The sequence below is a fragment of the Ambystoma mexicanum genome, chromosome 6p, assembly GCF_040938575.1.
Source record: "Ambystoma mexicanum isolate Mex_15411 chromosome 6p, UKY_AmexF1_1, whole genome shotgun sequence".
Taxonomy (NCBI): Eukaryota; Metazoa; Chordata; class Amphibia; order Caudata; family Ambystomatidae; genus Ambystoma; species Ambystoma mexicanum.
Genome location: NC_090935.1, coordinates 1219196786 through 1219223703, shown reverse-complemented (window position 1 = coordinate 1219223703; position 26918 = coordinate 1219196786). Strand labels below are relative to the sequence as shown.

Below are 26918 nucleotides of genomic sequence, written 5' to 3'. Positions count from 1 at the left end.
AAAACGCATAAACCGTAATATGGCTTTGGTAGAAGAACCCCACATACATGATAGCCATAACCACTCACTTGCGGGACCCTGTGTGCCCAATAATTCATTTCCCAATATTTCTTTTCGTTGCTCTTGATAGTAGGCACAATCTGAAATCAAACGCTTGAGCGATTCCTGCGTGTTAGGCACCTTACAAAATCTGCATTCGTCCCCCGCTATTGCCTCATTGCAATTCAACCATATTTTTGCTCGTTCTAAGGTAGGAAGTTGATTTAGTTTGAACCTTAATATAAATCTCTGGCTTTAGAACATGGAAAATGCATTAGGTAGGGTTTGTGCGGTGTGCGTGCTGATACAAATTTAGTCGCCTCTTTATATGTTTTAAGTTTTTCCATGGCATTTATAGTAGCACACCAGTCATGCTCAAATAGGCGGTGCTTAACATATGCTTGGTGAAATTCCAAATCAAGAGGTGTAAGTGCTAGCTGGTGCAATATAGCACCCATTTTCATGTAGAAGATTTTGATTGAAACTAATTCTGAAAATTACAGGGAGACCACCCACCATTCTAGGGCAGAGCTCCTTTCTGAACTATTTTGTGCAAGAAGTGACTTGACTGGGGAAAAAGCTGGATAGAAATAGGCAGTGGCACCAGGACTTCATCATATTAAAATGTGCGAAAAGTACAACAGGTACAATAAAAAAAACACAGGAGATGCATAATATTTGACAGTGCCTTTGGCAGAAGGCTAACGGCTGTGCGGTGTGCGTGCTGATACAAATTTAGTCGCCTCTTTATATGTTTTAGGTTTTTCCATGGCATTTATAGTAGCACACCAGTCATGCTCAAATAGGCGGTGCTTAACATATGCTTGGTGAAATTCCAAATCAAGAGGTGTAAGTGCTAGCTGGTGCAATATAGCACCCATTTTCATGTAGAAGATTTTGATTGAAACTAATTCTGAAAATTACAGGGAGACCACCCACCATTCTAGGGCAGAGCTCCTTTCTGAACTATTTTGTGCAAGAAGTGACTTGACTGGGGAAAAAGCTGGATAGAAATAGGCAGTGGCACCAGGACTTCATCATATTAAAATGTGCGAAAAGTACAACAGGTACAATAAAAAAAACACAGGAGATGCATAATATTTGACAGTGCCTTTGGCAGAAGGCTAACGGCTGGACCTGGAAAGCTCTAAAAAGTTTTGTTCACCAAGCAGAAAAATATAAAGTGTCTGAGGACATGAAACACGTCACGCGTTGCTGTTGTTCAGTTCCTCTCGCTGTTGATTATGTACATGCGTTATGTGGGTACGGGAGAGGTGTACTATGTGTATTATTATTAGTAGTTGTTCCACTTGCTGCAGGATTTGGTGTGACTTTTAGATTGTTCTATAGGAAGTGCGTGAGCATGAAATGGCTCCCTGCATTTCCGTGGCTTCTACTCATATCAAGGGGTTCACCATACTAAAAATAAAGGCAAGGACTCGCCCCCTTTGTATGGAACCCTAAGAAAAACACAAACGTCCTCACAAATCCGTGAGGGCTTCAAACTCGAGCTCACCTCCTGCGCCACGACCCTCAGTTCCCTCAGGTTCCACATCAACAAACACCTCTCAGTCAAGACACACATAGCTAAGAAAACTCACACATCTTGGTATCAGCTCCCCCTCCTATGGAAAGTCAAGCCCTTCCTCCGTCCAGACGGCTTTAGATCCACTGTTCAAGCACTGGTCCTATCCCACCTGGATGGGGCAATTCCCTCCTCAAATGCCTCCTGTTGTCATCCCTTGTGCCCATGAGAAGTGTTCCACATGTGGCTGCATGCCTCATCAAGAGTCTTTTTTTTTATTTTTTATTTTTATTTATAGTTACGAAGTAACTTTTACAAAAACATCTTTAGGTTCCAACTAAAACAATACCAGCCTAAGCATGGTATGAACATTCATTACATTTTAGACGTGACATACAAAAGACAATATTGACATTATTTTCCAACCTTTGCTTAATAACAATATATCGACATATTTAAAATGTAAAATGATGCGATTCTTCATCATGATAAAACCATTTTAGAAAGTATAAAAGATACTTAAATTCCTATGAATAATGATATTTATCTGCCCTTCATCTCGGCTCGTTATTTCAAATTATTCCCCAAAACCTGGATTTCCCAGAAGATTAATGCAGGAGTATATCATATTGGAGTGCCAGATGGTTTTGTGATATTACTCACGTCACAAAACAGGAACCTAACAACCGCAATCTGTAGAGTCACTCTTTCCCCATATAACATTTCACACCACAGGAGCTCCAATTCAACTCGCTCAGTATTGGGCACAAACTTACTAAAATACTCAATACGCTCTTCTCTGGGCCCATCACATGTCGTCAGCCAATGGCACAATGATTCCACCTTGTCTTTTTGTTTACAAAACTTACAAAAGGAGTGACCTTTATGATTACCGTTCCTGATGTCCAAAATTTCTCCTGTTTCTAAGACATTAAATCTAAACCTCATAAAGGCCTGCCTCCAATCTCTGTTCGGAAATTTTAGTAAGTATGGAGCAGGTTCACCCGTCTTTTTATGGACATTTATGATTTGAGAATAGAGCTTGGTCTTCTGAATCTCATCGACAGTAAGATTCCAATCTGCGTGTGCTAATAGTAATTTTACTTTCATACGATTACTGATTAGGAGGTCTCTTGAGACTCCCAGGTTGTCAAGTATGTTGTTAACTTCCTCCATCAAATCCTTCAGATAGATAGATTGAGGAGGGAGCGCCTTTCTTGATGTTCCTTCCCAAGATATAATAAAGTGTACATTCTTGGCTCGTCATCAGTTTCCGATATAAGCATAATCTTCTCCATTCAAGAATACTCCTCAAGGAGTGAAGGCCTAGCTCGTACCTAATTGCCCCAATAGGGATGCATTTAGGAAGGCAACTTACCATGGATCTAACCAGCTTAGATTCATATTTCCCAACCTCGTTTCTACACCAAGACGGTACCAACTCCAGTCCATAACAGAACTGTGCTACGATTCTGCTGTTATATAACCGAATGATAGGTAGGAGGGAAAACTTGCCGTATTTCAGATCAATTTTACAGAGTTGAACAATCATATTTCTAGTCTTGGTTTCCAAGTGATCTCTTAAATTTGCTTTTTTTTTGTTTCCAAATATGGGATAACCAAGATATTTAAAAGAAGAACACCTTAAAAGTTTTTCGTGGTTTAGAAACCACGAGAAGTATTTGGAATTCTTCTTACTAGACAAGCATATTATTACCGTCTTAGTGAGATTGATTTTTAAGGCATTTTGGTTGATGTATTTACTAAAAGCTGATAAGAGTCGCTGTAGACCAATCGGGGTGTGGTCATATAAGGTAACGTCGTCGGCGTAAGCCGTCCACATTAGCTTACACCCTTCTATTTGGGGTGAAAAGACATTAAGATTTACAAAGTTGTTGCCTAGATCTGAAAAGTATAGATTAAAAAGGGTAGGGGCGTATATGCACCCTTGCCTAAGGCCATTTGTAACCTGAATCTCCTGGGTTAGGGTTCCCTCAGCACTAAGTCTTACTTTCAATCTGGAGTTTACATGCATGTAGTAAAGGATCGATAGCAACTGAGGCGGCATTCCCAAAAGGTCCAGTTTAGCCCACAAAATTGATCTGTCTACAAGATCAAATGCAGTGGTCAGGTCAATGGATGCGGCATAAATTGGAGTGTTGCCAGGAGTCCATGCAGTGTTTTGTAGAATGTTAATTATTAGGCCTCCTGCATCAGTGCCTACATTCTTCCTAAATCCGAATTGATATGGTGATATAATTTTAAATTTGTCAATCCATGTCTGGATATGTTCAAGGACAATTCCTGCAAAGATTTTCGAGTCGACATCTAAAAGGGCTATAGGCCTATAGCTAACCGGTACAGTCCTGTCCCCTTTTTTATATATGGGAATAATATAAGACATTTTCCAACTGGATGGCAGAGTCCTCGTGCGAATGACGTCTTTATATAACAGAAATAACATTTTAGCCCATAGTCTAGGGTTGTCTTTCATGACATTGTTACTAAGCCGATTCGGCCCCGGCGCCCTCGAGAATGTGCATCTGGTAATTCTATTTTCAACATCTTTAACCCCAAATGTGATGTTCCATTGGGTATTTACAATGTAAGACGAGGGATTCCAGGTTCCGGTTGAAGTGGAGTATAATACTCCAAAATGTCCTACCCATTTCTCTGCACTTACACAAGTTGTTAGGGCTTTGCTCTGTGAATACCCAGGCTTATTAATTAATGTCCTGAACCTGCCGGAATTCACTTCCTTAAGTGAAGTCAACATATCTATAGCGTCCTCCTGATATAATTGAGCACGTAAGAATTTAGCTTTTGTTTTCCATTTATTTTTTGCACTATTTAGATCCCGCCAATCTATATTCACTAGGCCTTGTTTGTGGGCACTTAGTATGCCCCGTATTTCGCGATTTTGTTTTTTTTAAGGCATTGCATCTCTTCCGAGAACGCGTGTTTGTGAGGCTCTTGTCTCCTCAAAACTATTTTATTATTTTTTTTCTTTAGTTTTGAGTGAATTGCAGAAGAGACGTACCCCGAAAAAGAGTTGTGGGTGTACAATGATTTTTGTGCCCGAAAGTAGAGCAATCAAAATCCTCCTGAAAATATCTATTTATTTTGGCTATATTAGCCTTGTGCCACACAACTCTATTGTGTTAGGCGTTAAGGAGTACCTGAACATCATAAACGGGGTCCTCACCCACGCTTTCCATCATTGCCATTGTAACAGTCAGCATCTTGTGATCACTTTCCATGGAGTCAATCAGGGTGAATCCCTCAATAAGAGCGAAGGTTTTTGTACAGACGAAAATATAGTCTATAGAGGAGCTCTACTTCCCACTTGACCATGTAGTAGTGTCTCCCAATCCCTCCATCAAATCATTTGCACATCTCATCCCCCAGCCTCCAAGAAACTGTGCCCATAGATTCCCTTGAGCAGATTTTCTCGCAAACCACCCTTTATTTTTACACATACTCCCCAGGTCACTACCACCTTCCTCTTCAATGCAAATTTCTGAATTGAAATCTCCACATAGGATGTAATAGAGCTCATTATCCAATTCAAGGCATTCATCAATAATAGAGCCAATCGAGTCGATAGAAGACTTTAGGTCCCTTCCTGGTTGCCAATATATATTGATGATTAGTAGGTGCTTCCCTGCGCCCTTCCTGTCCACCTTTACAAGGACCCCTATGCAGCTACTATTTATCTGAAAATTCTTAATAATATTAAGATTAATGATGTTCTTAATGGCAATTAATAGGCCCCCCACAGGTCTACCCAACGGTTGTTTAAGGGCTAGTTCTTGGAAAATAGTATATCCATCTAGTGATATGTTATTTACTGCCCATGTTTCCTAGATAGCTGGTATGGAGTAATTAAGCAGGTCCGTACAGACCTTACCCGAATATAGTAGCGGGCGGGATCCTAGAGAATTCCATGACAGCAAGTCCAACCTAGTAGTGCTTTAGTTGAAATTTTTCAATACCTGTATCTTCCCCAGGGCTTCCTTTAGGGACTCTGCCAACATTTTGAGTTCTGACACTTCGTTTAGAACTTTCCCCGGAAAAGTATTACACTCATCTGTGTTGCTCTCATATGGCCTTAAGGGATGACCCAATTTTTCCCGGGCCCCATCGGATTCTCTACCTTTACTGAAATCAACTATATCATATCCAAATCGTTGTAGGGCTGCCCCTTCTACCAAAACAAGTTCATAGGTTACCCTTGAATGAAATACGATCCTCACACAATCATATCTTGTGGGGTGAATAAAATCTATAAGTTTGATGTCCCCTGAATTTATTAAAGAGAGATGTGGGATTTCGTTGAACAAGGAGAGAATTCTCCCTCGATGTAAAGATGGCGGCCCCCCAACTGTAAGTACAAAGTTCAGCATCACGCTGGGATCTTCAGTGAACTTTGGTTCCCTCCAGTCTCTAATGTTTTCAAAACCTACCCCTTGAGACATAATGTTAGGTTCTTCCCACTTCATTTGTCTACCATGTCCCCACCTACTCCCGACCCCCCCTCGAATCACAGGCGGGCTGTCGGGCTCGTTATTGGAGTCTCTTACTCTTTCCCTGTCTTTATCCTGATTCCACAAATCAAATTTTTCTCTGATTCTGTCCTCAAAATCCTTATCTCCAAAACCAAAGGTACCTCCCCCCTGACCGTTCTTAGCCGGCTTGGGCGCAGACACCGGAGTCCTTTCTGGCTTCACTTCCTGATTTGTTACTATATCAGTTACAGTTTCCATTTCCCCAGATGTTTCTTCCTGGGAGGTTTGAGGTTTAATTGCTTCTCTATCCATAACAGGATTGTCCCTCCCCTGTTTATCTACCTGGCATTCACAGTCCAGCTGTGGCAACAGGCTCGATAAAGAAGTACCATGATTAGATGTATGCTGGAGAAGTTTGACAAGAGCTTCCTGCACCAGGTTTTTTATATCCTCACTGGGGGCCAAGGGATGCACCTTTACATTTATATCTCTCCCATCACTTGAACTTACATCTTCACTCCCCTCTTTCATATCCAAGGTACAGGGAGTCTCTATCTCCTTAACCAAAGCCGTTTTTACCCTTTCCCCTTTACCTGTTGTTTCATTTACACTCGGGGTCCTATCTTTAATTTTAGTATTAAAGAATTGTTGAATACTTCGCTTGTCTTTACTTATTTCCGTTTTATTCGAATTTGCTGTTATTATTATTTCATTCTTATTCTTTTTAGATACATCACTTTTTTGATTTTGTTTTGCGGATTTGGTGATTTTCCCTTTATGATTCATAGCCTCTGATAGGGTGTTTGTAGCTTCCCGAAACTCAGGCCTCAAAGAGTCTACCATGATTGATTTCAAATGGTTTCCCTCCATCCCAATCGGCGGGGTCCCTAAGACTACCTTTACTTCGAGGGCCAACTTGCTTTCTTCGTTTAGTTGAGTCAAGGATTCCCTCTTCCCCCGAGAGGGCACAGATGTCTTTGATGTTTGAGGTGGAGTTTTTTATTTTTGTAGCCGGTTGGTTTTGAGTTTTCTTAATTTGCATTTCTTTCACTACACCCTCGCTCTTTGCCCTTCTTTTGAGTGCCCGTGCTCTCATTTTCTTTTCTCTACGAGATATAACATGCACATATGGGTAGTCTATCTCCTGATTTGGTTCTTTGTTCTGGGCCACCTCCTTCTCTATTACTTTCAGTAGTGTGGAGGGGCTATCAGGTTTATTCCCGGGGCTTGAATCAGGAGTATTTGTAACTGTGTTTCCATTAGATTGCGGTGTACAGGCCCTAGAAGCTTCCACCAATTTGATTTTTTCTGAATTAATTAATATGAGTCTCAGCAATTCCTGTGTTTCTCCCCCCTTATTTGACAGCCATTGGTAGCTTTCCCTAGAGTCAGGGACAGTTTTAGTCTGATCTAAATTCTCCTTGGGCAATTTACAGTTTAGCCAGGGGTTTAGGGAGTATCTCATTTCCATATTCCCACCATTTGTTACCATCTCCTCTGTTTGAGACCCTACTTCATTTTTCGACGTTTGGACTATTGGGTGTTGTGGGGTAGGGTAGATGCTTTGGGCATGTACAAATCCTTCCAGTCTACTAAGTTTCCAAGAACACTCAGACAACATATGTCTCAGTTCTTGTATGTCACCATGGGTTCTTTCATGCCCTTTGTCCAAGAGGTTCAAAATCCTAGCAAGGACAGGAAAGGATTTCATTTGTGATTCATACTCCTCCGCCAAAAGTTCCTTTTCCAGCTCATTTGAGGACGATTCCCTAAAATCATGTTTTTGGGAGAGAACGGATATGGTAGGGCTTGAGCATGCATGGGAGCCTGGCTTGGTCACCCCTGTGTTAGTAGAACTAAACGTGCAACGTTCTCCTTTCAATGGATGCTCATCTGAACACATTTCCTCCTCTGGGCTACCCATCTGGGGTTTATGAAGATGTACGTTGTCAAGCCCTGCCCTCCTTCTCCTTACCGGTGTTGAGGGGGCAATTGAAAGTCTTACCCTTCTATCCAGTTCAGATGAAATCACTGGTGCAAGGAGGGATGTATCCTGGTGTGATATACCTGGTAAGGAGTTGTCCAGATTTAATACAGACGGTCTTACTGGGGGGTCGAGGCTATTCATATACTTAGGAGCCTCAGAGTCGGGTTGGTTATTACCGTCTTCCCTATAGACTCTTGGGGGGGTTCCCCCCGGATTTGGCAGCGGGGGGAAATCGATGTTACTCAAATCCCACTTTGCAGCCGCCTCCTCTCTCAGTTTTTCTTTTAGTTCAACGGTACTCATTGTCCCATCAAATGATACAGTTATCGAGGAATTAAGGGTATCTGGTAGGTTTGGGAATACGAACGTTCCGCAAGCAATTTGGGTGGGTTTTTTCCCTTGTTTATTGTTTTTTTTTTTAAGTCCCCACCCAGCATAGGAATCGTCCCACTCCGTAGGATTCCTACCATGCTCTGCGATGGGTAATACAAAACAGCCTTGGGAGCAGCACTTGCTACCACTAACTATATACAGTATTATTCATTTCCCCTCATAATTCACACCAGGTTTCGAGCATAGGCATCAACACATACGTGCCTTTCGAACATCCCAGTTGCATATACTGTAGCTTTGGCAATATGAAAAAATAAAACGCCCCTACTGCTAACTACAGATCACCACAGCCGCCTAGTCATAACTGGGTGAGAGTATAACCGGACAATAAGTCAAAATTGAAGTAGATCCAAACTACTCAGGACAACAATTCTACGTGCCATGCGAAAGTAACCTATATTGTCCTAAAAATACATTTTAACTTTTTACACAAATCCCAGCGCCCCGCGCCACGCACCGCGAACAGCAAACAGTACTTGCAGTGCTTGATTGGTGCGCGTGCGGGTGCGCTGGTGCCTGTGTTTTTATGCTCCTCCTCTTAGGGTGAGCACGCACAGGGGGGCGGAGTCACCACACTCTGGTCGCCCTTAAACAAATTAGAGAAAAGATGAATCAGCACGATGCTAAATAAGTTACAGCACAACGTGCGCAATAGGCACCACATGCACAACGAGCACAACTCTTAAAAGCTGCACAACGTGCACAACAGTCACCTTCTTTTGTTTCTACGGGTCAGGCAAGCTGGTGTAACTGAAATAGACGTCCTGTCCTCTCACTCAAGACGGCTCGGCAATATGAGCTTGCAGTCAGTGACCCAGTCCAAATCCAAACCCAGAAAACAAGTCTTCCAAGACACGGCGGCACCCGACGAGAATGCTGCCCCAGCAAACAGTACTTGCAGTGCTTGATTGGTGCGCGTGCGGGTGCGCTGGTGCCTGTGTTTCTATGCTCCTCCTCTCAGGGTGAGCACGCATGGGGGGGCGGAGTCCCCACACTCTGGTCTCCCTTAAACAAATTAGAGAAAAGATGAATCAGCATGATGCTAAATAAGTTACAGCACAACGTGCGCAATAGGCACAACGTGCACAACGAGCACAACTCTTAAAAGCTGCTCAACGTGCACAACAGTCACCTTCTTTTGTTTCTACGGGTCAGGCAAGCTGGTTTAACTGAAATAGACGTCCTCTCCTCTCACTCAGGACGGCTCGGCAATATGAGCTTGCAGTCAGTGACCCAGTCCAAATCCAAACCCAGAAAACAAGTCTTCCAAGACACGGCGGCACCCGACGAGAATGCTGCCCCAGCAAACAGTACTTGCAGTGCTTGAGTCTATGCAGATACAACTGCCTCACCCCGGTCCTCATCGGCTTTCACTGGTTCCCACTGCACACGTGAATCACCTTCAAGTCTTGCTGCATCATCTGTAAAACAGTCACCTCAAGTCACCCAGCTACCTCACAGAGAAACTCAGCATCTCCAACAGACAGCGCAACACCAGAAGCCAGGACACATGCAGACTTGAAATCCGCTACTACAAAAAGGAAAAAAAACAGAAAGCAAGCCTTCTTTGCCTACACTCTTGTCCCTGAAGCCTTCTAACTGCCAGGGAGACTTATGTCCAGCACAGCTTATAAAAGACGCTGCCCGCGATCTCTCCCCATTTATCACAAAGCTAATCAATGCCTCCTTCTCCACTGGGTCTATCCCAACCAATCTAAAACAATCCTGGGTATTACCATTACGAAAAAAACCTACACTTGACCCAGCTACCCCTACCAATTACATACCTATAACAACTGTACCATTCCTCCTGAAAATCCTGGACAAGGTTGCCTATGTTCAAATACAGAAGCACCTGGAAAAACATCACCTGTTAGGAGCCAGACAATCAGGTTTCCGACCCCAACACGGGACAGAGACAGCTCTTATTGACCTCAAAACACAAAGTGATCTGCTCAGAGACAATGGCCAAGCAGCCTTACTCCTCCTCCTCAACCTCTGTGCAGCATTTGACCTGGTTGACCACTCGGTCCTATGCACTCACCTACATACGGCCGCCCACTTCTCCCCCGAGGCCATTACATGGATCAGATCTTTCCTTAATGGCAGAACCATGAGGTTTTCTCGCCCACAGATGCTGCAGACCCCATACCCATCACCTGTGGCGTACCACAGGGTTCCTGTGTCTCCCCTGCACTGTATAACATATTTACCAAGCCCCTTTTCGATGATCTGGATCATCTCGGTATCACCTACACTAACTATGCAGATGATACCCAGATCCTCCTTCCGCTTTCTGGAGATTATGGAAAGGATTTGGCCTTGGTGAATAGGGTTTACATCATCATCCGGGCATGGATGGCCATTCATGGACTATGCCTGAATGATGATAAAACTGAACTCATCACCTTGGGTACCACTGCCAGCCTAAAGAAATTAAGTCCAGCCTACTCATCCTTCTTGATCGATGGCAACATTATTAGAGTGGGACACGAAGTCAAAACATTGGGCTTCTACCTGGATTCCAACCTCTCCTTCAACAGACAGGTGAACTCACTAGCCTCCTCCACGGCTTACACATGCAAATTGATCCGTGCAGCCAAACCTTTTCTATCAGAAACCAGCTGCCTGACCCTGGCCAGAGCCCTCATACTATCCCGCTTAGACTATTGTAACGCGCTTTATCTGGGGTCCTCCAAAGCCACCACCAGTAAGCTACAAATCCTCCAGAACAATGCACTAAGAGCGGCCCTGGGCATCTCAAGAAGAGACCACATCACAATACATAGCCAGCAGAACAATTGGACCCCCATCATAGACAAAATTTCCCTAAAAACTGCCTCACTCATCCACAAGTCCCTCAATAATGCGGCCCCCATTTACCTGATTGAAAGATTTTACAGACAGACACCTTTGAGACCGATAAGGACAGCATACAGAGACTGCCTCTCCGTCCCTCACTACAAACACACAACCATAGGAGGCAATACTTTCTCAGTGAAAGCGGCTAAACTGTGGAACTCCCTACCACCCACTCTTAGAATGGACTTACCCTACCAAAATTTCCGTTCTAAGATGATGTCTTGGCGTGAAACAGCCTCTGTCTAAACATACGTATTGGACATACCGGACACACTACTGTTAATTGTATATATGTACATTCTCCTCCATTATTACTGTGTATATGCCATGTATATATCTTATTGTCTGCAACTAAGCTTCGCAAATTCCTGTATCTGCTGCGCCTTGTTACCTTAGGGTATTCCGGCGCATTACAAATAATAAACAAACAAACAAACAAACTGTGGAAGCTCCTTCCCATCCGATTCAGACTCACCCCCCACCCTCCTACAATTCAGAAAATAACTCAAGACCCACCTCTTCAAGGAGTCCCTCCTCAACACCTAGACCATCATGTCAGCCCTGCGCCACCTGACTTGGTAGACACCGCCCCCTTCACCTCCTCGCCACCCTGTACAGCTGTACCCCTCCTCTCTGCAACTCTGTATCCTACCCCAGCTGTACATCTTTTCTGTTGTTACATCAGAAAAACTCTCCATTTTGCATCTGTACTGTTGTACACCTCTGAAAGTGCTATGTTGTGTATCTGTATTGTTGTATACCTCTGTAAAGCACTCCATTGTTTCTCATAGCTAGGTCCGTGCTCAATGAAAACCATAATAATAATAATAATAATAATAACAATAATAATAATAGGTAAGGCGCGAGGGCAGAGGGTGGGTGTTTTTTCGGTACCTGGGCTGCATCTGTCAGGTGCAGCCTGGGCGAGGAGGAGAGCGATGCTTTCAACATGGCTGCCAGAGCAGCACTCCTGTGAAGAGAGGGAGATCCACGCTCAGAGCCATGTGGTCAGTGCTTCCGCGCAGTGCACCCTCCCTTCTCAGGAGTGCAGCACTGAAAGCCATGTGATGTTGGCAGCTTGACTGTAAGTGTGGCGCTCTCATGATGAGAGGGACCACCAAGCTGAGAGTCTTGCCACCAGAGCAGCAACTGAAGGAGAATGGTGATGCTTCCGTTATTGGCCGGTATGGATCAGGAAATCAGTATAGCCTGCAAACTGGCAAATGGGGGAGTGCCACATCACACCCCTGCGATATGATACATCTTATGGTCCTGATGAAGGCAGGTGCTGGGAGTCTGGGACACAATTTGCCAAAACTGGTTGGCCAAGATGACTCCATTAAGTAGAATTGGTCATCAGAACTATTTCATTATTGTGACCTGATCATGAGACAGGAGTGATTTTCTTTATATATCATGAAGGATGTATGGCAATTGGTACCTTGTTATGTATATGTATTGAGGCGTACAGTCTATTTGATTGTTTTGATTGAATTGCTGAGTGCTGTTTGCATATGATATGTGTATGTGTGTGACTGTACATACTCTTGATCTTCGGATGCTGTCAGTGTTATATGAATTTGTATAGTATTTTTTGATAAAAATAGCTTTAATATTTTTTGGTTTATATCCGATTCACTTTGTTTATTTTGATCATGTTGTGCGTGTATAGCCATTTCTTACTTGGGAGGTGAGAGAACAGAGGTAAATATTTCAGGAATTATTCCTGAGACTTTGTATATCTTAATGCACTTCCCTGTTGTTTGTTCATTACACATGGGAAAGGCAGGCCTCTGGACATCCAAACATTGTTCCCGGGCTTTCAGCTCAGCCGGGGAACCTCTCAGCACAAAGGGTTACATGATCCGCAGCAAGAGTTGTTAGTCTTGAGAACGAGTGTTCACTGAAGATTTGCCTTTCAGGCTATTAGAATTTGAATGCACAGATTTGCATATTTGAAATGTTCTTTTCAATTGTTTTGAAATGTACTAAACCTATATGCAGATCCTCTACTATTGTAAGAGTATGTTCCAAATAATAGACACAACTCTTTGCTCGCTTATAGTTGGCTTCTGTAAAATCTGCTCGACTAGTATCATTCTGCCCTGGCTCTGAAGGCGATGCATTGGGTTGAAGAGCCAATCTGCAGACAGGACAATGGCAGATGGCAGCACACCCAATGTCTGTTGAGTTTCCAGCGTTCTCATATTTACAGAAACATCCAATGGGGATAATTACACACTGTACTATTAATCACAAATTATTTTTCAGAGTATTTTTCAGTTAATGAGCAAAACTGGAAAGAACGGGCTTAACTGTCTGTAACTCTTACTCACCAGTTTCTCTAGAAGACCCAAATGGTAGATTGTATAAAACAATCGCGAAGGTAAACATTTTTGCAATACACACATGAATTGAATAATAAACACAATTATGTTAACTAAATTCCAATAAAATCATATAAAAAAGCATATTTTTTACACAAGAAAATATACACGACTGACATTTGTGACAAAATTCCATCAGTACAATCCGTATATCTCAGCCTTTCATAAACCATGCATGAAGGCTGAGGGTCATGACCTCTGGATGGAGAACCCGACCTTCCTCTTGCGACAGAAGATCCTCTCTTTGTGGAAGACGCATTGGAGGGCAGATGGACATGTCCAGAGAGTCCAGGTACCACGTTCTCCTGGCCAAATCTGGCGCAATTAGGGTCATGGATTTCCCAATTTTTCTCAACCTCCTGATCATATGAGGAATGACAGGGACTGGAGGAAGTGCGTACAGGAGTGGAAATTCCCAGTCCACCACAAACGCGTCCTTTAGAGCTCCCCTTGGAGGAAATTCCCTGGAGCAAAACAAGTTGCACTTCCGGTTGACACTGGTCACAAACAGATCCACTTGAGGGGTTCCCCAAAGGGTGAAGATCTCTTGAAGGACTTCCTGAGCTAGTCCCCACTCATGGGGGACTGTGCTCTGCCTGCTCAGAGCGTCCGCCGCCGTGTTCTCCTGTCCGGCTAAGTGAATTGCTGATAGGGAGATTCCTTCTTGAATTGCCCAGAACCAGAGCTGGATTGCCTCTTTCCACAGTGATAGTGACCCTACACCTCCTCTCCTGTTGAGGTAGTACTTGGCCACTGTGCTGTGCGTCATTATCAGGACATTCTTTCCCCGTACAGACGGCAGACAGGCCTTCAGCGCTAGTCTGATTGCCCTCAGCTCCAAAAGGTTGATATGTAGATTGGACTCTGATGGAGACCAACGACCGGTGATTGTCAGATCGTTGGTGTGGACTCCCCATCCCGTGACTGAGGCATTGTCACTATTGTTATCTCCGGCCATGGTTGCCAAAAAGATTCTCCCTTTAGAATGTTGTCCTTTCAAGACCACCACTGAAGTTCCTGAGAGACTCTGCTTGGAACCTTCAGGTGGTCTGACATTTTGCCTGAATACTGGGACCATTGAGTCCTGAGAGCCCATTGGAGGGATCTCATTCTCAGGCGAGCCTCTGGCACCAGAAAAATGCAGGATGCCATGAGACCGAGCAACTTCAAAAATTCGAATGACGGAAGATGCTGGGCTCTCTGGAATTCGGTAACCATCTGCAGAATGTGTTGAGCACTCACCTAGGGTGGCGAGGCTTTCCCTGAGGAAACATCCAGGACTGCTCCAATAAATTGGAGTCTTTGAGATGGTATCATGTGAGACTTCTTGTAATTGAGGGAGAAGCCCAGTCTGTGGAGAGAGTGACAGGTTACGCTGAGATGTTCCCAGGCTTGTTCGGGTGAACAAGCCCTGATCAGCCAATCGTCTAGGTAGGGGTAGACATTAATCCCCCCTCTCCTAAGATTCGCTGCCACCACCACCATCAACTTGGTGAAAACCCTTGGGGCGGAGGTCAGTCCGAATGGCAGAATTGGAAACTGATAATGAGAACCACCAACCGCCAACCTCAGGTACTTTCTGTGCTTGGGATGGATAGGTACATACATCTCTCGACTCATCAATCTTTCTCGTAGAACTCTGCGAAGGAGACTTCGAAGGCAATCTCCCCACTGCCAATTTACCTTTACGCTCCCTGAGAGCCTTTTCAGTCCTCCCCTGACAGGAGCCACAGTCGGCAGTACTGTCTAGGTGCCAAGACACTAGAGACATATGCGGTGGGGGGCGGTGATCGACATCTTCAATGCACATTCTTGGCACTTCTTGAAGCCCATCTAGGCATTGAAAGAGCCGACAGGGAATACATTTTTTTAAACAAAAATAACAATCGAAATTCACAGAAGAAACAAAGAGCACTGTAATTCTCTTGAAGCGTTAGCTCTGAAAAACAGAACTCAAGCCAACGGGCGCTGCGTGCACTACTTATACTGATGATGGCATTGACAGTTGAACGGAGGCCCTCGAGGGACATCAGCGAGACGAGACAATACACAGCGCCCCCTGTCGAAATACATTTCCGAAGAAGCTGAAGCTGGAGGGATAATTATCATAAAATGAGGAATACGTGGGAGGACACAATCCATTTGAAACCTATATACAAAGAAAACAAGTAAGCAAATGAGTAATGAATGTATATATGCAGAAATGCAAGGTAAATGAGCCATATAGAAGCTTGCTGCAGTAGAAAACATAACACGGGTGAAGCAGCCATGTTCAAAAGATGGACACCGGCTCTCAATGCTAGTAAGCAAAGAGCTTGAAGGAGAGAGACCAGAGCTGCAGAGCTGACAGAGGCTGTAAATACAAATTCATGCATGAACAAAGAATAGCTGCGGGCCAGAGATCACGGATGCCACAGCAAGAAGCTACTGAAGGGTACAAGGGCAGTTAACCAGGATAAACAGCGTACGCAGCACATATTTCTCTTAGATTAAGTAAATGGGCAAACATTTGCAAGTGCCAAGTATTGACAATGAAAGATGAAACAACACTTATGTGAGGTAGAGCAACCAAGTCTCCAAAAGCCAAGAGGACTAATGACACCCAGCTTAATTTAATTAAATAGCATTAAATAAAAGGTTGCAATGGACAAAATCATGGTCTCCTCACACACAATTTAGAACTCCAATTCAAGGCATATTAATTAAGCTCCAAATGAGGAAAGTGGTGTACCTACACTCCCTTAAAAGTCTCAGAGAAGAGAACAGTCTGCAAGGTTAACTACAAAGAAGAGGCCTTGGCTTAGGGCCTGACCGATGAGAGATGATGGACTAATTGGGCAAGTGGGTAGCAGACTGATGTTTCTATCTGCACCTGAGCTTTGTTTTGATTACGTGCTGCTAGTGAGCCGAGTGTCCAAGGTTGTGAGAGGATGCCAACCTATCATGAGGGCCTATGCATCGATGAGCATACAATGTTGCATGAGCCAATCCAATACTGTTATACTGTAATAATCTGTATTATATGTAGTTAGAGGGAAGTTCGAGGCTTGCTCACCAGGGAGGAGCAGCCAATGAAGTAACTAACACTCATAGACTCGATAAGTAGATATGATCCCCTAACCAATCCCCAAACCCAATAGGCTTTATTATTTGCCACGTAGGATGATATCATAGCTGACGCACTTTGAGGTATAAAGCCTTTGCTAACCAAACTATCAGTGTGAGTGTGTGGACTATGAACCGTTGTTTGCAAGATTGCCCTACTTTATTAGCCTGATAATAAAGTAGTCTTTGCCATATTCTTTGAGTCTGTCTGATCATTTGGGTCCAAGACTGTTTATTATGGTAGTCCCATTCTGTGCGTAGATACGCCCAAAATGTGCTACTGAACAATTGCATTGTTGGAACCCATCAACACTTATCCCAGACAGTGCTGAAAGCACCCAGGCTTCTTGTTCGATGGCAAAAAGCCTGAGTCTTGTAAGAAAGGCATGGTATCAAAGTAAGACAGACACAAGTGATCACAATTCAAGGGTATTTATTAAACTGTAAAGTGGGTGAGATAAACGCCTAATCTAACCCTAAATCTAAGATGGGCGCAAACTACGACCCTCAAATCATAATAATCCAGTTCTAGGGGAGTCTAGTCAAATAAAAGGGCCTATACTAAGAAAACCTAATGCCAATCTTTACCGGTATTCTATAAAAGAGTATGGGATAATATTCACAAGAAAAGAAAGTGTTCACAAAATGATAAGTCAGGCTGTTATGGCCGGGGTCTCCCTTCCCCACGTTTTTAGCACGGGACAAAGTGGGACTCTTGAGCATAGAACACTCCTGGGCTTCTCTGGCATGAGCTTACAGTTCCTTTTCTCTATATCGGGGCCTTCTGTATCCAAGTCTCTTTTCAGACAAAGTCTCTTGCTTCAGAGGGCCTGATATGTTAATCTTCACGTTGGGTGATTATCCTTAACCCTTGGATCCCCCTTAGCCGGGATACAATACTTTTCTTAGTCGTCAGCCTCTCTCAGTCAGGTTCAGACTTTACCACGCTTGCCAATTGTAAACATAGACTTCCGAAGGGCGATCACGTATCGTCGGGTCACTCTGTTAGCTTGTGGCAAGTGTTGGCTTCGCAAACTTATTGTTCGCATAGCGTTCACCTCAGCAGGGCGCAAACGCCTGTTTCACAAATTCTCTCAATCAGGCTCACAGTCTTGCAATCATCAAAACTTCTGTAACGTATCAAGGAATTTCTATTGTACATGGGATTTTAGCTTGACCATTGTATGACCACCTTGACACTTCACACCGGTCTTCCCTATGGCCTCTTGGTATTCATATTTCTGATACTTTTGTAGCTTTCACATTCTCTTTGTTCATGAGAGGGGTACCAGCTAGAGACCTTCGAATGAGCGCCCACGTGACGCCGGACCACTCTATCTCTGGCACTAAGTTCGTTCACAAAAAAAAGACCTTTGCCCGTTTATCTTCCTAATGTTGCCGCTGCAACCTTGAGCCCAACACAGTCCGGTCCCCTATCAGGTTCTTTTGACTCACCTGCTCCGCTGAACTCGTTGGCATTTCTTCTGCCGCTGGAGTCAAGGATGGTACCATGATAGCAACCACGTCTCCCCGCCTTAGCTATCAGTGCGGGAGGGTTCCATGTACTGCTAACATCTGTCACACCATTCGCCAGCTGTGATTCCCGGTCTTATGTTTTCTTCATCAGAGGCTTTGCAGGCCTGCGTTGGATAGGGCAAGGGAAACTCCCTACTTGGCGTCAATTTCAGGTCTCGTTGCTTTTCCCCTTCATTTGAACTGCCGTCCCGGAATAGCTGCTTCCTTGTGTGGTCTGCCTTGCTCTGAGTGTGTCTGTAGTTGGCGGCAATTGCCTGACTACCTCACTCTTGTGTTGGAACATGTCAGGTAAACGGCTCTGGTCTTAATCCATTGTCGCTCACGTTGTGAGAGCGTGTTCATGTTGGAGAAGGTGGGGGGGGGTAGAGTTTCAAAATATCCTACCTGCCAGGATGGGGAAAAGGTGTCATAAGGAAGGGGATACCACGTCTTACACTTCGGTGTCACACTTCCACTCCCCGAAGAAACAAACCACATCCAGGTGATCCTCCCTCACTGGTCCACCCCAATGGACTGGATCCAATAGCAATGGCTATGTCCTGGCCACCTGGATGACAGAACCCTGGGGACTAGCGAGTGAGACACCTTCAGGTTTCTCACACTCTACACTGTTGAGCCCTGAAAGACAGGAACTAAAGGCATCTGAAGAGGCCCTGTCCCCTTGTGTGCCTTAACGGACTCTAGTGACTCTTAAGCCCCATTCTCTACCTTTTGAAAGATACATTAACTTTTACATTTTGCTACTGAGATCTTTGCTTGAGCACCCCTGACTACAAACCCAGAGTGCCACTTTATTCTTAAGTCTGCTTTCTGTGCGTTTCACTTACCGAGGTGGGCCAGTACTGTTAGTTAAAGATCCTATTTGTATAGGCTCTTGGTTGGACATTGTTTTATTTTGGTACCACAGTACTATTATCGTGTGGATTGCTTCTTTGCCAGCTAACACCCCTCCTAAAGAGTAAAGTCTGCCATCGGCCTGTGCTGCCCAAAACAGAGAAGAAGGTTGGCTTGCCTGTTTCACCTTTAGGAATGTGATCACTTCTGATTTGGTAGTAGTATGGAGCTATGCAGGAGCATTATTCACTACTAATCCCTGTACAACTGCAGAGTAGAAATCACTTCATCCCATCATTTGAAATATATTCTGACCAATAACAAGCACTAACCTGAAGGTATAATGCAAAGGGCATGGCAGGATTGTCACAGTATACATTTGACTGTCTCCCCGTACCTTTCTCTTTTAGGCTACATGAATGCAAACATTTTACACATGTCAACAACTATTATCGTAGTCAGCACTTACTCCCCTGTTGCCTTGTTCAGGCATTAACAAGTACAATCATTAGTGTTCAACCTAAATGTTTTCAATCTCTTGCCCAAGATTCTACCCAAAAATTGTTGGCAACCTTTGCTAAAGAATGATTTGTATTTTTGGTATCTTCGACCACTGAAATGCTGTCTATTCAAAAGATTGAACTATTTTGAAAACACGTATTTCCCCCAAAAATGAGGTCCCCAATGATGTATTGTATTGTATTGCATTGGTTCATTTGCATAGCGCCCTTCGCATTAGATATGGTCCCAACGAGCTGTAGGTTGAACGCCCTCGGTGGACCTAAGTCCAGGTATGAGAACATTCGAGAAGTGCTAGTATGCATGTCTGCATAACGGCCAGTACGAACATTTGAAGGGGAGGGCAAGTCTCTACTAGCCACCCATGTCGAGCTGGCATGTGGATGGGGGCGAGAGGCAGTCTAGAGAAGTGTGTGGGCAATTCTATAGTGCGTTCTCGTGTTAGTATTCAATACCCTGTCTTAGTCCTCTCTTTGTGCCCAACAAGATCAGAGGTGGTGGGTTCTGTAACTCGGTCACAAACCACGGCATACAAAATGGTGCATAGTTGTGATGTAGATCATGGTCCCTAAAAATTATAGGGATGTATTGATAAAGAGGAATGCAAGCTTTCTGCCCTGTTCTGCAATGGTCCGTCCATCTGCCTCTGACGTTTCCACTTTTAGGCCCGAACTTCTGGTTCACATCTGCTTATCTTATCACCCAGGAACACGGTTGCACCTAACAAAGACTCCTCCCTGAATAGGTCCTGGTGGGCCATAATGCAGATTGTGAGCTCGATGTGGGACCTGATTACTTCTGAGGTGGTGCATCTTTGCTTGGGTAGCCTGATGATGCTCCTGGCAATGGTATACTGGGCATTCTGCAGTTGGCTGTTAGCATAAGCCATTCAGTAGATAGTTGGTTTACACTTAACATCAGAGTAAAACAGCCATGATTTGGTGCTTATTGGTGATCAAGAATCAGCGTGATACTGAAGTGTGGGAGATCACCATTTGGTTCACAGGAATACTCTTCTCATTACAGTGGGATTGCGTTGCATAACTTGATATCAAGCAGTCCTTGGACTGCACCATGGTGTACCTGTATTGCCACGGTAATGAGATAGATACACGTTCAGTTGAAGACTATTATGTGCAAAACTCGACCAACTAAACTGCTGGTAGGTTTGCCTGGATTTAATGAAGGGCAAATATTTTATTTCAATAAAACACCCATATATCCATTATTAAAGCCATACAAAGCACTAAAATTAATTATTTACAACCTCAGAAACATCATAATGAAGAGCACGCCGTCACCAACTCCAACTCACATCACAATTTGTCAAATGCTGCCCTCCTCACTTCACAATAGAGACTCTAGTGTGCGCCCAGGGTATATCTGAGCTCCTAAAGCTGGAAGCTGGCACCAGCTTACCTTCTGCAGTTTTTGCAAAGCTTTTCCACGGCATCTGCGGTGACTTCGGTGCAGAAACTGAGTTTCAGGCATTCGAGCGTGCTGTGACAATAGCTGGCAAGCAAGCACACACTGTTGGAAATCAAAGAGAAACAAAGATATCAGATCTCATCTCTCAGAAACCATTTACTCGCAATGACCTAAATGAAAGTTTATACGCATAAAACGAAAGCATTGTTTCAAATCTGTTCAGAGTTGAAATGGGGGCATTTAAACCATGTCTAAACAGTTTGCACAGGGTTTGATGCCTACTTTACCGCCCTGGGCGATTTTTCTGTGTTTTCAGTAGTATTCTGTAACCATTGTAGCTTGTTTTCATCAAGCACTTACTGTAACCATATTCTTAAGCTAATGCGCCTAGATGCCTCTGGGCTTTGTGCGCTACATAAATAAATAAATAAATAAATAAATAAATAAATAAATGAATACATACATTTTGCCACCCTCTTCTGCTCCACCTGTGAACTTCTCCAACAACACCTGATTATGATGCTGACGGAAATGCTCTGGAATCATATGGAATCTGCCAAAGGTGGAGGATTACATATGAATCCGTGTAAAGGCCTCCTGCTCCATAGTTACTTGGTGGGGACACCTTCAGTGCAATATGTAGATGGTGTAAATGTAGCATGGAAACCAAGGTCCGCCAAGATTTTTGTGTTCTCTTTATATCCCCTTAAAAATGTATCAAAATTGCATCGAGGGGACTGCATGCACGGAGGTGCATATGGACGCGGTTCTCTACATGCACTTTGTGGGAAACCGCAAAACGACTCCCATAATGCCTACCAGCTGCCACAAAGGTTTTCTTATCTATCTAAATTCTCTGGAATCCTTCTTGTTGGGGGTGCATAGATTTCATGCTAAATGTGTCTTACTATGAGTCATTGGTATATATAGACCAGTTCCTCCAAAGACAGTGATGAGATTATTCTTTTGTTATGCCAGTGGATGGTTTACTTGCAAACTTTTCGAGACAACAGTGATCCTCCTCTGCGGACTGAAGCAACCAATGGAAAACAAGTTTAGTCTTTTCTCTACTGACCTGCATGGCCAATGCAAGGATTAAATTTACCTGCTTCGCGCAAAGTGCCATTTTGGAATACCCACCATTAAATGACAAAATGGCACCTTAGATCACTGCCTAGAATTGTTTTATTGTAGCACCAGCCTTGCCTAGTAATCTTTGATGAGAATTCCTTTTTAAAAAGACAAAAGCGCAATTTTAAGTCTTAGCTGTAATTTTTAAATAAAGCCCAGATGCCCTACAGAGCAAATCAGGATACGTATGGAATGTTGCATATCTTAACCATTTCTGCCAAATCTGGGAGCCAGCTTTAAGGCTGGGAGAAACTGAAACCCTGCCGTGCTCGCAGCTAGAACATAACAGGCACCTCTATTTTCTCGTGCAATCCCTTGTGATCTGTCCGCAGCCAAGAATGCTGCCCCTTATGCATCCTGCAGATTCGGCAGGGCAGAGTTCTGTTCAGCGAGCTAATCAGCAGTGGCGTGTCCAGGGAGGGGCTTAGGCTGGCACATGCTTCCCTGGGAAATCTGATTGGCCACCACAGGTGCCACCCCATTATCCTAAACTATGATCATTATGTGTGTGTGCACTCGTACTTCATGCCACCCCTACATAAGTCAGTACCCCACTTGGTCCACCCCATTCAAAAAGAGTCTGGAGTCGCCACTGCTAATCTCTGACGAGATTTGCTGTGCAATGAGAGGTTCCCCCAAAAAAGGATCAATTCACTTTCCCCTTCTACTCATGGGTTTGCATGGCAATCCTACAACTGTGTTTTAGAGAGGTTTTGTCAGATTGTGGGGAGAGTTTGTAATCTTTTTTGACAGTGCTTTGTACATGATTGTTTTTTTTTTTTTTTTTGCTTTCTGTTTATCTCCCTTTTTTCTGTTTGGGTATGTATTAAGCCCTTATGTTGTCTTACCTTTTTACTCTTGGTTTCCCTCACCCCAAAACGGCTTCCCTGTCCTTTCCCCGTTGTTTCATCCCAAAAATTAAAAGAAATAAAAAACAAATCCTTTTTTTCCCTTTTGTATTTTTAATCCTATTTGGCGCTGTGTGTTTGTCCTACTGGGACTTGTGTGCCATGCTTCATTTGTTTGCCTAACCTTTCCTTTAATCCCACAAAGAAACACACAGGAAAAACTGTTCCCTTTTCTATTCTCACTTGTTTGTAAAACCTAAATGGCAGCTTTCTGCCCGGCTTCTACATAAGGTATTTTCAGGTCCCTCTAATAACGACACAGGTGGAGGAAGCCTGTTAAAACCCATATGTAGAATAAAGGCAGAATGCTGCGATTATAATACATTTTTAAGGAAGACCTTGACTTTGTGACATAGGTACATCTTCATAAATAAGGTAGCACTGTTTGGCTCTGTCCCTCCTTTGCGGCCCAACCTGGTCTGTGGCCACGCCCCCTGGAGATCTCAAAACCAACACGAAAGGCATGCCAGCACCTGCACCAAGCTAGGCTGCACTGTTCAGCTGGGGCGCGGGCCAGGCTGCAGAGAGAGTGCCTCCGCGTCGGGATGGTACTCATCTGAATGTGGAATTCGGAAAGATAATGCTACAAAAAAGATCCTACTTTAAGGCCAAGTGCACTGCAGTACTTAATACGAACAGGCTCCTTCCACCTACTATAAAAGATGCACGGACGGGTCTTAGCAGGCGAGGTGGCACCATATCCTGGACCACGTTTTAGGTGGGCTAAAGTTACAAAGCGGGCCATTCATGCATGGTGGCAGGGGAAGCAGCTAAAGGATTTGTACCCAGCCCCACCTGCAGAGAGGGGATTTCCTTACAGGTAATGAGATTTGTGGCAGAAAGGGAGCCTGCGAGGTTCAGCGCAAGGTCAATGAAATTAGGTGGTTTGGATGGGCTGCGGGTGGGAGCAGTAGTGGGAACCTGCCTGATTACCCAATGAGTGAAGTGAACAAGGGAAGGTTGTTTTGCTCTCAAACTGCGCACACAAACAAAGTTTTGATAGCAGTTGCTTTTGTTGTAGGTTTAATCAACACAGTTGCAGCCTGACACGTGTTTCGAGCACCAAGCTCTTCGACTGAAGCTGCATAATGTTACATATAATTGATAAATGCCAAATAATACAGTTGATTACACCAAATGACAAAATTAAAACCTAAACCCAAAGAAACCGGGGAATTGTGATGGTACAAACAAACCAAAAACAGGTAAACATTGAACATATATATGCAATTTTTTCAAATAGAACAATTCATAAGAAGTTCAAAGGATATAATGTAGCGCAAACCAATTCATAAAAAAGGAGAAAAAGGTATAAGGAGGGAGAAACAAAGAGATGAACAAGTTACTTCTTACCTTGTAACGTTCTTTCGACGGGATGTTCCTCCGACGTATTCCTTATCTTAGATATCTCCTTCCAGCTCTGCTGGCCTCGGAAAATTTTTTCTCTCTAGAGGGCGCTGCGCGTCGACGTCCTCCGAGTCGATGTCCCTCGACAGCCGCCGTATCGACATCGACGTCATCCTGCCTATAAAGGCTGCGCGCAGCGTCCGTTGCTCGGTTCCGTTTTGTAGCCCACAATAATACTTTCTGGACTATCTAATCACCCTGAAAGAGCGTAAGCTGCAACAACAAGGGAAGTAGAACTGCGGGGATGGATGGGAAGGGTCGATGAGGAATACGTCGGAGGAACATCCCGTCGAAAGAACGTTACAAGGTAAGAAGTAACTTGTTCTTCGAAGGGATTGTGTCCTCCGACGTATTCCTCATCTTAGATAGGCTCCCATAGCAGTATTCTATTATCGGAGGAGGGAGTACTGACTTCACGCTGTCTTCTATTGATGAATAGAATGCAGTACAGCCCTTCCAAACCTAGTCTCTTGACTGGAGGAGGAGTCCAAATTGTAAAAACGTGTAAAGGTATGGACAGACAACCATGTAGCGGCCGCACAGATGTCTTTAACCGGCACGCCTCTTTTGAGGGCCGATGAAGCTGCAATACCTCTGGTCGAATGAGCCCTAAGGTTTTGAGGGGGCTCTTTCCCTGCCAGTTTATAACATTCCAGAATGGCTAGAATGATCCATCTGGAAATGGTCTGCTTAGTTATTGGTAACCCCAGCTTGTGACCTGCGTAACCTACAAACAGCTGGTCTGCCTGTCTTTTCCTGGCTAGTCTACTGATGTAAAAACTTAAAGCCCTCCTAGGGTCTAGCCTGTGTAACCTCTCTTCCTCTTTCCCCGGGTGAGGAGGAGGATAGAAAGATGGTAGAGTAATCTTCTGAGTGATATGGAATTCAGAAACCACCTTTGGGAGGAAATTAGGCTTCACTTGCAGGACAACTTTGTCTTTGTGAAATATTGTGTGAGGGGGTTTACAAGAAAGAGCTTGTAATTCGCTCACCCTTCTAGCAGATGTAAGTGCTATTAATAAAACAGTTTTAAGGGTAAGGAATCTTAACGAACAAGAATGGAGAGGTTCGAAAGGTGTGCCCATCAGGAAAGTTAGTACTAAGTTTAAATCCCATAGGGGAACTTGGAATGGTCTTGGGGGATAAACATTGGTTAACCCCTTTAAAAACTGTATTACCAAGGGTAATTTGAAATAGGATGGTTCTTCCGCAGTACGCTTAAAGATGGATAGCGCTGCGAGATAGCCCTTAATGGTGCCAACTTGAAGGCCTGAATTTGCCAAATATAGTAGGAAGGACAAAACCATTGGTGTACCACATGAAAAAGGGTTGATATTCTGTTCTCTACACCAGCTGCAAAATCTGTTCCAACGGCAGCGGTATAAAGACTTTGTTGCTGGCCTCCTTGCCAAAAGCAACACCTCCATAACATCATCAGGGAGGTCCCAATCCTTGTACCTCAACCTTTCAGAAGCCAAGCGTGAAGGTTGAGGGTTTTGATGTCTGGATGGAGAACCTGACCGCCCTTCTGTGAGAGTAGGTTCTCTCTGAGTGGAAGTCGAATTGGAGGGCAGATGGACAAGTCTAGAAGGTCCGGGTACCACGTTCTCCTGGCCCAATCCGGGGCAATTAGGATCATGGTTCTCCGGAATCTTCTCAACCTCCTGATCATTTGAGGAATGACAGGGACCGGTGGGAACGCGTACAGAAGCGGAAACTCCCAGTCCACTATGAACGCGTCTCCCAGAGCTCCTCTCGGGGGAAATTCCCTTGAGCAGAACAGGTCGCATTTCCTGTTTAGGCTGGTGGCGAACAGATCTACCTGAGGGGTCCCCCAAAGGGCGAAGATCTCTTGAAGGAATTCCTGAGCTAGCTCCCACTCGTGGGAGACTGTGTTCTGCCTGCTCAGAGCGTCCGCTGTCAAGTTCTCTCCGGCAAGGTGAACTGCCGATACAGAGATTCCTTCTTGGATTGCCCAAAACCAGAGCTGCATCGCCTCTCTGCACAGGGGTAGTGATCCTACGCCTCCTCTTTTGTTGAGGTAATGCATGGCCACCGTGTTGTCCGTCATTATCAGGACGTTCTTCCCTTGTACAGCTGGCAGGAACGCCTTCAGCGCAAGTCTGATGGCTCTCAGCTCTAACAGGTTGATATGTAGTGTGGACTCCGATGGAGACCAACGACCGCTGATGGTCAAGTCGTTGGCGTGGGCTCCCCACCCCGTGAGTGAGGCATCCGTGACTACTGTTATCTCCGGCCAGGGTTGCCAAAACTGTTCTCCTTTCAGAATGTTCTCCTGACAGGCCCACCACTGAAGGTCTCGAGCCACCCTGCCGGGAACCTGAAGAA

At 44.3% G+C, this 26918-nt stretch overlaps 1 protein-coding gene across 1 annotated transcript in view; it reads right to left on the bottom strand.

The window, feature by feature from the left end:
* Nucleotides 1–26918, bottom strand: part of LOC138510328 (uncharacterized) — a 746277-nt gene that overhangs the window by 11824 nt on the left and 707535 nt on the right. The window contains exon 14 of the mRNA XM_069625883.1: nt 21115–21225. Within this exon, the coding sequence (XP_069481984.1) occupies nt 21115–21225 (111 nt within the window). The remainder of the gene's footprint in view (nt 1–21114; nt 21226–26918) is intronic.